Here is a 12,658-nt window from a genome sequence, read left to right as displayed (position 1 = left end):
TGTTGTCGTTGTCGTTGATTTATTTATTTTTTTAAATGAAACTTTAAAGATGAGAGTTTCTGAGTGTTGTTTTCTTGCCGTTCACCGTTGTAGGAAGGAAGAGCCATCCGTCTGTTAGTGAAGGTATTCTCACAGCTGGTGTACGTCACTGTTTTGAGGGCTGGTCTTTTTTTTTTCTTTTTTTTTTTTTTACTATGGCAACCTCTCTTTTGTTCCAGTCTGATTTTAAACTTGAACTTCTCCAGTGCAATTCCAGCCGTTTCAAAAGTTTGAATTAAAATAGTGCGTTCAATGTCACATTACACATCATTATACGTCTGAGGAGTCTGATGCATTCCATAAGCTGTGGTAGTTACAAAACGCTTACATTCGCATGGTTTTATCTGGAAACAGTGGGTTATGTCTGGAGATGTCCACTGCCTACAGTGGTAATGTCGTAAATGTGAACTACAGTAAGCAACTGAAGGCATCAAACTCTCTTCTACAGAGAAGACAAAAAAAAGGGCAAACCTCTGTTTAACACCATGTCATTTATGCTTATTCCAGTCTGCTTAGACCTTAAGAATTTTAGACAGCTCCTCTGTTCTAGTTTTGGGAACCAGTAGGACCTGTTGGGTTGACCACTTAAATGTGTTAGTGTTGGACACAAACCAAATATGCACTCCTCAATGTGGTCATCATAACTAGAACTGAAGAACATTAGCCTAGCCTATGGTATAGTATGTCATGTCTTTAAAAACTATATTCATTTAAAGAAATTACATTACAAGAGAAAAAAATCCATACATTACAAGGTCCTTGGTCAGTTTCATCACCAACCGTCAGAGGGTTAAGATTGGGACCTGAGGTAAGGGAAACTGATCCTAGATCAGTGTGTAAGCAGTAGGATGCATTTAAAGATCTTTGAAGGCACAGAGGTGAATGTTCTGCTGTTGGTAGAAAACAAGCAGAGACGGATTGGTCAGGGTCTCCAGCTCATGTTGTCGATCCAAGGACTGAGAGAAGTCATCGGGCCCCTGGCCACACCCTCCTTGTTGTGGATGGCTCGGATATCCAGGGTGCACCATCAGCTCAGCTGTGATTGGCTGGTCAGAGTCAGAGGTACTGATATCATTGTTGCGCACAATGTGAGGGGGTGTGGTGAATCCGTTAGACTTGAGTGAAGTCCTACTGACCAGCGTGTAGGCCAAAGCCCGTTTGAGGTTCGGAACGGACATGTTCTGTCCCATGGTGCTCAGACCGAGGTATACGTCTGGCCATCTGGGGAGGAAACCAAAAACCAATCAAATACTCAGGACAGGCAGGATAGCGTCTGAGCACTCCGACAGAACTATGGGTCATGTTTAAGACGCCACAATGGGAAGACATTCCGCCGGGAGCAGACTGTCACAGGATTCATGCTCAGAATGCCTGAAAAACAGCCCAGTGCCTGTTATTCCTGTTATGTACTCTCAGGACCTATGCCAAATTTCCCCATGGGCATTGAGAACAAGTCATGGTAATCCCCCTTCCTGTCACCAGATACTCTCTCTCTCCCCCTTTTTCCTTTCACCTGGTTACATAAACCAGCGATAGACATGCATACAAACATTGTTTAATCACACACAATAAGATTTAGGCTACAAAGGCCGTGAAAATGCTGAACTGTCTTGATATGCCAAAAAACAAACAAACAAACAAACAAACAAAAAAGGCTAGAACATCTCAGTGGTGCCAATGGAAAATGCCAAATGTCCGATCGGCAAGTAAACAGGTCGTGGTTCACCTGATTATTCCTGTGTTTAGAGATCACGGTTTGGCTGAGCGATGTGCTGCATCAGCACTCCCTCAATCCAAAACAGGCTGTTCACACATCCATGTATTTCCCTTTGCAGGGAAAAGTAGTTCACACGCGCGCTAAACTCTAAACTCTCTGTAAAGAGCAACTAGGAGTATCCCACAGTGCCTTGCATACCTGATGCCATGGCGACGGAAGACCTCGACAGACTGGAGGGCGTCTTGCTCCACCTGTGTGTAGAAGTCGAGGAGGTGCGACGGTAAAGAGGTGCAGGAGTGGAGGCCAGGTTCCACAGGAACACGTGTAAACATGATCCCGAAATCCGAGAGGACCTGGGCAAACACCTCCCTCACCTCTGGATGCCCCCAGAACCCAAAACCACACCCACAATATAAATATACATTAATGTGCGGACGTGCGTTTCATGACGACAACTGTGCGGTTCATGAGGACAGAGGGTACTTACAAAGGTAAATTAGTAAATTACATTAATAAGTACTCACAGGGAGGAACTATTGATTAATTCATTTAGTACCTCCAGATACCTACAGAACTGCGTGCGTCTACACATTAGTCTAGTATCCTCCTGAACGTGTGTACAGCAGACAAAGAGAAAACTGTTCAACTAGGAGAGCAGTGTCATAAAACCCTATGCCAAAACAGCTATCATGTTTCTTTTTTTTACACGTGAACCTTGACCCCAACGTTACCTGGAAGCACATGGACGTGTTGATGGCCGTCCATGTGGGCTGGAAGGTGACCCGTGAGATCGCGAAAGCGCTTCACCTGTGCACGGAGTTCCGTCTCCACCTGGGGGGAGGACAAAAAAAAAAACAACAACAACTCTGAACTCACAGATACAAACACGTTGATTGTGTCTGAGAGGTTTCACGACCTGTCTAACACCTTGAACACATCCCTGGTCACTAACAAGGATGGGAAGCTCTAGTTGGGGCTAAAGACTTTTCTTTTTGGCGCTCTGTCATTTTAAACATCCTCAGATCCACTTCCCTAAAAATCCTGCCCCGGCTATGAGATCACCTCCATTTCCATTTCCTGGGGAATCTAAGGGAGAGATGCAAATATAGGGAACAACCGCACCTACAAGGAAAACAAACGCAGAGGGAGACGGCGCTGAAGGACAGGAAACGTCACTCGGCTTTGTCAAGTCTAAACACACAAAGGCAACAACAGATGTTTTTTTTTTTTTTTTTTTTCCCTCGACAAAGTTTCTTCATCAAGCAACATTAGTTCTCAGTCACACTGTACCCAGGCACTAACGACTCCAGATTGCTGACAGCGCTATTAAGTTCACTCTTCTCGTTCTCTGTTCCATGACAGAGTGCTCAGTATGTTCCTGCTAAGCCGCCAAATGTTTTGCAACAAACACGTGTGATGATGCTGCAAATATTCTGCCCGTTTTAACACCGCACGTCCGTCAGCAGGTCACGTCGTTCGTAAGGTCCGACTGTGCCAGCGTGATGTTGAAAGATAAGAGTTAATCTCCGTGTTTGTTCAGACTGTAGTCTCATAAATCTTCCCACTGATTCTAAAATTATGAAATTCGTGCTTTTAACAGCCAGTGGAGCGCAGCAGGAATCATCCATAGTAGTTTTAAGGTAAGATTAATATGAGACCACAGTTCAAACCACATGAAATGGACTGCCTGGCATCTATGTGCGCATTTGACGAATTGGCTAAAGTAAGATTATTGTGACGGGTGTAGTTTTTGAAGGTGAATCATAAATCTTTTTTCGTCAACCATAGGCACTAAAACAATGTGTAAAGTCAAACGGGCTTCACCAAAGTAACAATGGTAGCATTTGTTGTATTTATCAAGTCACGGGCGGAAGGATTCATTTTTAGTGGTTTACCTCAGACATGTTTAGCTTGCCACTCTGTAAAACTTTCCGAAATCCCATCTTCCCATGGAAAACCCCATCCTTGTTCAGGAGAGAGGAGCCCTCCAAATCCGGAGACACAGGCAAACCCTCTGACAGATTAGCATGGAGTCCAATTGGGATGTGATGTCTGAAAGCCAAGAAAATATGTTTCTGATTAGCTACTTCAAAAGATATAAATCAAAAACATGTTATAAATTAGTGCCACAACCAAAAAGATTAATTCGCATTTCCCACTTCCAAGCGCTTAATCATTACAATTTTATTCATCTCAGTCCGTGTTGTACTGATCAGAGGTGTAACACTAAAAGAGTAACAACGCTAGTTACTCTAAATGTAATATTGTCATTTCACGGAATGTCACATAAGAAAATGTTATGGAAAAATCATATTGATTGCAACAGGTAGTTCGGCTGAATACAACATTTACACAATTTTACAAATACTGTTCTAACACGTTGTTACATTTCTAATTGTCACGTTAAATTTACTGAATGTTACTATGAAAAGCGTATTACATCTAAAACAACTTCTTTCATCTCCTCTTACCTTTTAGCCAGCTCAGCCGCATCTTCAGCCGAGGTGGCGTTAACCAGTAGTGACACATTAGAAATTCCTCCAGAAAGGAAACAATCAACTATTCCACGGTTTCTTCTGTCACAGTACCCAAAATCGTCCCCTGTGACCACCAACTTGACTTTGGGTTGAGGCATCTTCACTCAACTTTGCTGGTGGCATAGGAAAAGAAAACACCGAAAATAATTCAAACGGTCTAATTATCTCTATTAAATCGGTTACACAGACCAACTTCAAACAGCAACGTTTCTGTCCAGGAAAAACTGCGACCGCCTGTTCATCTGAACTTGACTCGAAACTATAGACCGACGGCTAGTTTCTTTGAGCCAGGTGACACGTCATTTTCCTCTCCACTTCACACAAATAGGAATGTCGCAACAGTGGCGTTTTACTTCGTTCATGTGGTCACATTTATGTCAAGGCGAGGGCGAAGCTGTCACAGCTGGTCAGTTCCCGTTGCTAATCGCTTTTCAAGCTAGGCTATAAATATTCGATAAAGGATCTGAAGACTCTGCCCTAATATTTACCATCAATAGCGGGAAAGCTAGCGCAGTCGAGGGGAACCTAATTGTTTTCTTGGTTTAGGGTTATAGTCCGATTAAACTTTTAACTACAAAACAGTTTTCACAGTCATTCTTAAGTGACACCCGGTTCTTGTCCATATATCTAAACGCGATATTTAACAAGGTCGTAGTCTACAACAAGCGTCTGAATCCAGACTATTAATAGCCAGCAGTTCCCAGAATGACACGGCGTGTTCGCCAAGTCACAGCAACAGATACAACGATAAATAATCTTCATACGAAACACGATGAATATAAGAGTTAGAGCGCTCACCCATTTTATCACTGGGGTCTACCCATCACCGCCGGTTGTCGTGGAGATTCCCTCTAAACCTTGTTAACTTCTGTCCGATTCAGTCAAACCAGATCAGCTGACTTCCCTTTCCGGGCTTGTCACGCCCTCTGGAGGATTTACAAAGAAATACCATAACTTAATTTATTTTTATTTCGACAGATGTTTGTTTAACTCTTTTTGCAACTTGCAAACAAAAACATTTCTAACCACGGTACTTAGACCATACAAACACGTGAAGTATTGCTGTTCACACCACATAGACAAACAATCAAAGAGAGAAAAACGGAGGGATAACAAGAGCTCAAGAAAATGAAAACATTATGTTCTGTAGTCCTACGAAACTCTCCTCCCGCGCTTGACAAAATTACGTGGCAAACATAGATGTGAATGAGTTTGCCCAGCGTTCAGCGGGTGTCCTTTACACGTCTTACTGTAGTGAAAACCTCCACGTCAAAATGTCTTCACATTGATTTGATAGCTAAATAATTTAACAGTCAGTTTGTCAGGGATTTTTAATGATTTAATGATTACACAACAGTCGATCAGTATTCCAGTTTCGAATTTCGAACGCAAGACTAGAATGCTGAAACTCAATTGAAACAAAAAAGCAGGCGTTGACCCAAACCAGCATATACGATATGTACGACTGTAATTAAGTAAAGCAGTGTAATTTAACAAAAACGTGCTCTACGTTTTAAACCTCATAGGCCTACTGTGGCTCAAATCTTTGAGGCGACCTTCAGCATCAACACCCGTTTACCTAAATGAATGGAATCGCAAGAGAGAGACGGTCACACATCTGTACAAACCAGTCTAAGTTCTTCAGCTTCGGTCGAATTTACAGATTCAGAGTCTGAATGGTTTAGGGATTCGGGTCTCACAAATGTTCATGACTCGGGGGATTTCGATGAGGATGAGACGACACAGTCAAGCTCCCAAACATACCCATCGGGAAGGGTTGACCCGTTGGCGGATTACTTAGAGAACGAATTCAAACATTTCATGGAACAGACGGGCACATTAAGAGCGCTGGAGAGCGTCTTGGGAAAAGTTCTGTTAAACCTGCTGCATCTCAAAAAAACAGACGGGAGTCCGTTACTGCTCGTGAGACAAGAAGAATCACGTTGTGGGGCAAATCAAGAGAGCGTTACTCGCCAGGAGAGAGGTCATGAAACTCCTGAAAACCTTGAGCCAGCTAACGTGTGCGGTTCTCTTCTCAGTCCTCATGCGATAGACAAGACTCCGGTAAAGAATGAATTTGTATTTGAGCAATCGAAAAGCCGGACGACAGCAGAATTGGTCATTTCAAAACAGAAAAACGATCGCTGTGCACCACAAGCAGAAACAACGGCGGAATCCATGCCTGAAAAATACGGGAATGTGACAGACCGACTGAATAAGATTGCGTTTCAACGACGTCACCGTAAAAACAAGGCAAGTAATTTTTTAAGATACACATTATCATAAGTATACAGTGTTTATGTGGATAGAACGCCCTCGGTTTTACTGTATTTATGAGGACCAGATGTCCTTACGAGTGATCTGTAGGACTATTTCACAAAAAGTGCCAAAACATTTTGTTTAGGGTTAGGGTTCTTCCCAGTGTTTAATTAGGTTACAGTAAATTGGAGTGTACTGGAGAGCTCACGAGTACCAACCTTGGCAATTTTATAAAGAAAAAAAAAGTTCAGCATGCAAGTAATAGCTCTAAATGATAATCTATGAGTAACGAACAATTCTTGTTTGTTTGTTTGTTTGTTTGTTACTGACTTTTGCAGCGAATTCATCTGACACATCCAAAGCAGCACACTGGCCGCTTGCCCTGCGCTACCAGAAGCGGCCAGCAGGGGGACTCCACTGAGGCGCTGCGAGAGATTCTGCAGGCTGCTTTACTGAGCCTGAACACCTTGCACAGACGACAGCTCGAATTATCCCAAAAACTGGGCATAATTGTGACCCCTCTAACCAGCAAACTAAAAGAATGACCGTAGACAGCATGACTGGATTGCCTCTGCATTGTTGAAAGCCCTTTGTTGGTGAATTAAAATAAATGTGTGGTCATTAAAATGAACGTCTGTCAAAATATTAGTGTTCCTGTATTTAAATGCATTCTTTCCTCTGAACAACATAACTATGTGCAGCTCACGCTCCGGGGCACATGCTTACTAAAAGATATAACACAACTGGGGTCACTTTAAACAGGTTACAAGTGCTTGTGACATCATCAAACCTTCTGCCAATTGTGGATCTCCGTGTATGTATTCAACTTCCTTATTTTGGGACTTGTCATGAGGTGATTGGTTAACATCAGCCTTAATGTTTGAATGTGTTCTCTTTACGTATCCATCCTTTCTGTTTTCCTTGCGGTTATGAAGATGCACTAGAGCAAGAACTATGGAACCACTAAGATTCATCCGAGTCTTCATTGATTTATTTTTATTTTTTGTTATTTTGTCGAATTGCGAGGCACACGATTCAGACTCCAGTTACGTTACATGTGGATCTCTGGTTAAACTGCTCAACACGCGACACAACGTCAGGTTACACTCGCATGATGTTAAATACGGTTCAGGTAACGTCACTGTCACCACAACACAGCCTGGTTGAATCGAATTAAACATCTAAATATACATTTTGATGGACATAAATGGAAGAGGAGACGACTACCCAAGGGGTATTTCGTTCCACCGCCATATGCCGGCTATAGTGCATTGCTACGCTAGCTCAACTAGCTTAACTGATAGCACTTCCCGGTGCAACTGCAGCGTATCCAGTGTTTTGTTTCGTTTAGTTTTGTTATATAGTATATACGTTTAAATCTTTATAAACGCATACAGTAGAATACATACCGACACTATGCTGAAGTAGAACAGGACAAAGAGTAGTTCAAACGCACAACAGTATGGGGTGTCACTGTTAAACTTAACCATGCGCGGTGATGGAGAGATTCTTCCGTACATGTAAAATTTTAGTCTCCCAAATCTCCCAGCTCAGTCTACAATGTACACGTGGGGTCTTCTTTAAAGTCGCCTTTTGAATGCGTAGTGGATATATTTTTTCTTAAAAAAAATTATAGTTGGTGCTTGGAGGATAGCCCTTCAAGACTGGTCAAATTATAAATTGATACGTATTTAATTAGATAGTCATTTATTGTTAACGTCTCAAATCTTACCCAGATTATAACTGATCAAATTTGTTCAGTGCAAATTAATTAAAGACGGTGGTGCTCTGATTTTACATGTATGCAGGCACGTTCTGTCAGTAGGCTATACCATCGTTATCATTATGCATACCATATAAGCTACAGTATGATTGCAGTTTACCCCACTGAAAATACGATTTACAGGTCATGTAGACTTCCACAGGCGATCTCGACCTGGCCGACTTGTCTTAATGCATGTGTATTTAAAACGGTTTTTGCAGGTAGCGGGCAGCAATCTGTGACGGGTGTCGAGAGTGCGGACGATGCTAACAGCTACTGGCGTATCCGCGGTAAACCGAATAGCCCTTGCCAACGAGGGGCGCTAATCAAATGTGGCCAGTCTATCAGGATTACACACATGAAGACTGGCCGCAACCTTCACACACACCATTTCAGCTCGCCTTTGTCTAACAACCAGGTATCCTTTCTTTCTTTCTTTCTCTCATCCTCTTTGACCTGATGCTTTATATGAGTTGCAAGAGGTGTTTTTTTTTTAAAGAGAAGATGGTGGCACTGATTCGAGGTTTGCAATATGTTTGTTTTCACAGTTGTGTACTTTAGAAACAATAATTAACATTCGTATAAGAAATATAAAGGAGGACAAGTTTTATTTAATGGTCCTCTGAATTTTAGAAGAAGAAGTACTTTACTGGTCACACACACACACACCAGAGCAGTGAGCAGTGAAATGCAGCCTCTGCATTTAACCCATCCTATGCAAGCAGTGAGCACACACACACTCTAGGAGCTAGGAGCAGCAGGTCAGTTTATGGTTTAAACAGGTCGGTCAGTGATATGGGAATGAGAACTAACTATAGATGATGCATGTTCTTCTTTCTCTGCAGGAAGTAAGTGCGTTCGGAGAGAACGGAGAAGGTGATGACTTGGACATTTGGTCGGTCCAGTGTCCCGGGACACACTGGGAACGGGATGATGCCGTCCGCTTTAAACATGTGGGCACGGATGTTTTCCTGAGCGTTACCGGAGAGCAGTATGGCCATCCCATCAGAGGCCAGCGTGAGGTGCATGGCATGCCCTCGCCCAGTCCACATAACTACTGGAAGGTCATGGAGGGTGTGTTCATCCAGCCCAGCAGCGAGCCCACACGCCATGACGAGCTCTAACGACGGTGATGTCACCGGGTTAAGCCCTGCCCCCTCTCTCCGTCCACCGAGGGCTACTGGAGCTTGTTCACGTTGATCAGACTGTGCAGCCTGCTACTCAGCTTCTCAGGGTGGAAAAGACATCTTTGCTGTGCTTCACTCCAGACTTAGTCTCGTCATCAGTCAGCGCTGGCAGTGAGTACTCCACAACAGCAGGTGGTGCTGTCGTGCCAGCCTTTAGTGGCCAAAAGAAGAAGAAGTTCGACTACTTAAAAATGGCCACCGAATACCTTGGTGTTCCCCAAATTCTCACTGTAGAAAGTGGTGGGGAAAACCTTGGATGTTTTTCTTCTCCCTGTCTGATCGCTAGCTGAGCTACTGGCTGCAAAGTCTGATACAACTAAATGATCCCAGTACATGTCGACCTCCTGTGTGTCACCTAAGGTCAAATGCTCATCCCTCCTCTGGAGATGTCACCTAGCCCCAAAAAGGCCCTTGGTCAGGATTTATCAAAAGTACCTTAATTTAGTTGTTTGGTTTTTTTCTTCATTCTGTCATTCATTGATTTATGGCATCTCTTTGTTGTTGTTGTTGTTGTTGTTGTCGTCATCTTCAAAGGGTTTTTTTTCCTGCTTTTGGACCACAAAACTCACACTCAGTTTCTACGTTTCAATTTGTTTGTAATTGGTTTCTCTTTTGTAAATATGAATGTAACTGCTGAATAGTGAAATGTGTCTGTTCTATAAGGGGCATTCTCCTCAATGGGATCAACGGCGTGGCAGATGCGTTGTCCTGGTTTGATTTTTTTTTTTCTTTTCTTTTTTTTTTAATTGTTGGTTTGTTTTTAATGTTGGTTTGTTTTTTGTCTTTTTTTTTCAGGACTGTTGCTTGCTTTATGAAGGACTGAACAGCTAGTACTGTATTTTCTATATTTAAAATCCCCTTTCAGTTAAAATTAGAGATTTTTTTTTTTCTGCACAGACAAAACTGTTTGGTAATGATTCATTTGAAGAATGGTCTCAATAAATCTAAATTATGTTAGGGTCCTTTTGATTCTGATAACTCTGACAATTGTGGGTTTTTTTCTTTTTTAAATAATAAATAAATAAATAATGTGAGGAAACAGTTACACCACCAACAGCACACAGCTAAAACATTAACTATATGTGGTCATTCATTCCAACATAATACACCTCAAAATTATAAATACAGACATAAACCATGGTACTGCATACGATAAGAGCATTTCTTCTAGAATGGCTAATAAATTTGTTATAAACTGGTAGTAAATAATTTATAAATGAAAAATGACGAATTGCTTACAAATTACTCTATTGCACCACAGACCCTGTTGCACAGCGTAGACGCCTTGCTCCTGGATTTCTCACTGCACCAACAGGTAGCATGCACATAACATACCGGTAACGAATGGACCGATTTTTACTTTCATCCAATTCAACTATAACAATGGCCTGTAGTATTAGTAATATTACTAATAAACATTTTACGTCGATACGCGAAACGACAGGGGGAAACCTGACTTCCATTGGGACTTAGTTCTCAACTCCCCAGAGACAGTAGCACCATTTAAAAAAAAGCGTCGCAGGATAACACAAAAGCAAATTTCCAGTGAAACGGCCATGGATTTTTGAGTGATTTCGTAAAATACACTTTTTAGTTCTTTGTCGTGAACATCGAGCAACTTCTTTGGCTACCGGAAGTGATTAGTGGTAAAAAAAACATTGTCACAATGCTTCTTGTATTATTGAAATGTTTCATTCTTATCGACTAACGCGACATCTTACGCAGTACGATGGATCGTACGCTAGGTGGCGTCAGAAGCAACAACATGAACGGGCTGACCAATCAAATATTGCCGATTCCTAAAATCTATACAATGATTTTCACCGGGGATTACTGATATAATCCAGTGAACGCTTTAATGGATGCAATTAATCTGATAAAAAAAAACCCGAATACTCGTCTCATTATTTTACCTAAAAGGAAATCTGATATTTTGATCGAAATGACATAGGCTACAGTTAATTCACTGCAAGGTCGTCCACTATTTCCCACAGATCACCTTTCAGTTCATGAGGTGACTGGCCGTTCATTCTAGAGAGATAGTGAGACCTTATTGTGAACGTAGTGAATCACCACAAGATAGAATCTGGTTTGTGTGTGTGTTTGTGTGTTTTCTAGGCATTGTTAACATAACATCGTTTGTGTGCCCATATACCGTCACAAATTTCCACTGATGACTGCAAAGAAGACTAGGTTTGCTCTAAATGCAAATACACAGAAATTCTGAAAACGAAGCACGTTTATTGATTTTCAAAACAGTTCTTTATATCGTTGCAGTATTATAGTAGACTACGTCGATCTCTGAATGTTTTTTGTTTGTTACCTCATTATCTAAATTTAGGTGAATTAATTACGTTAAAAGGAGACATCAATGAAAGCTGACTGTTCAATGCTGTGTTCAAATAGCGCGTCGATTTCAACATTCAGCAAACACTCACTTAAAATACAATACATCTACACGATGTTTTTATTTGTTTGTTTGTTTGTTTTGTGGCTTTTGTTGTTGTTATTGTTGTTTTTTAAATAACGTAATTCCAGTTTGCATAAAGCATGTCTGGAGCGCTTTTTGGCAAAAACAAAAACATTCATATGATTAACCGTGTTTTTTTTTTTTTTTTTACTAAAAACAGAAAGATAACAAACAGACAAAAAAAAAAAAAACCCCACAGAAAACCGTACTCAGACACGCAGAGGTCACCTCCATACACAGCCAAAACGTCCCATTACCTCCTGAATTTATTTACCCATTTCAAATGTTCATAACATGTGTAAGAACAGTATTTTATCTGCAAACATAAAAAAAGAGAGACAGAGATATAACTCCAAGTCGTACTTACAAATGTTGTTAATACATACAAGCAAAATTATAACAACCTCCTGCCATAGTCCTTACAGTATTCAGAGGCATGTGTAAATAAACACACAGTCATTAAAGGCATTCAGTACAAATCTGGGTTGAATAAACCATTTGTTTAATATAAAGAGTATTGTTCAGTATTTAGAATGATCATTTCAGTTTGGTGGAGAACGAGAGAGGAGTGTTGTTGTTTTTGTTGTTGTTGTTGTTTTTGTTGTCGTTGTGTTGCCTGGTTGACTGATGCCCTTTCATTATTGCACTGCTCACTGTAACACGCACAGTAGTGCAACAGGGAAAGAG

General features: G+C 41.4%; 2 protein-coding genes across 2 annotated transcripts; one reads left to right on the top strand and one right to left on the bottom strand.

The window, feature by feature from the left end:
* Positions 1–893: 893 nt before the first annotated feature.
* ydjc (YdjC chitooligosaccharide deacetylase homolog) lies at positions 894–5,141 on the bottom strand. Its single transcript, XM_030791973.1, has 6 exons — positions 5,092–5,141; positions 4,228–4,406; positions 3,652–3,808; positions 2,488–2,587; positions 1,955–2,132; positions 894–1,260 (listed from the first exon to the last, which is right to left on the bottom strand). Exons 2-6 carry the CDS (start codon positions 4,389–4,391, stop codon positions 894–896), a joined length of 966 nt encoding a protein of 321 aa, XP_030647833.1. The 5' UTR covers positions 4,392–4,406; positions 5,092–5,141.
* Positions 5,142–7,446: 2,305 nt separating this feature from the next.
* On the top strand, positions 7,447–10,463 carry sdf2l1 (stromal cell-derived factor 2-like 1). Its single transcript, XM_030791512.1, has 3 exons — positions 7,447–7,684; positions 8,536–8,732; positions 9,160–10,463. The coding sequence occupies exons 1-3, from the start codon at positions 7,507–7,509 to the stop codon at positions 9,436–9,438; spliced, it is 654 nt and encodes a 217-aa protein (XP_030647372.1). The 5' UTR covers positions 7,447–7,506; the 3' UTR covers positions 9,439–10,463.
* The last annotated feature ends 2,195 nt before the right edge of the window (positions 10,464–12,658 follow it).

Source organism: Chanos chanos, chromosome 14 (assembly GCF_902362185.1).
Source record: "Chanos chanos chromosome 14, fChaCha1.1, whole genome shotgun sequence".
Taxonomy (NCBI): domain Eukaryota; kingdom Metazoa; phylum Chordata; class Actinopteri; order Gonorynchiformes; family Chanidae; genus Chanos; species Chanos chanos.
This window is presented reverse-complemented; position numbering and strand designations above follow the sequence as displayed.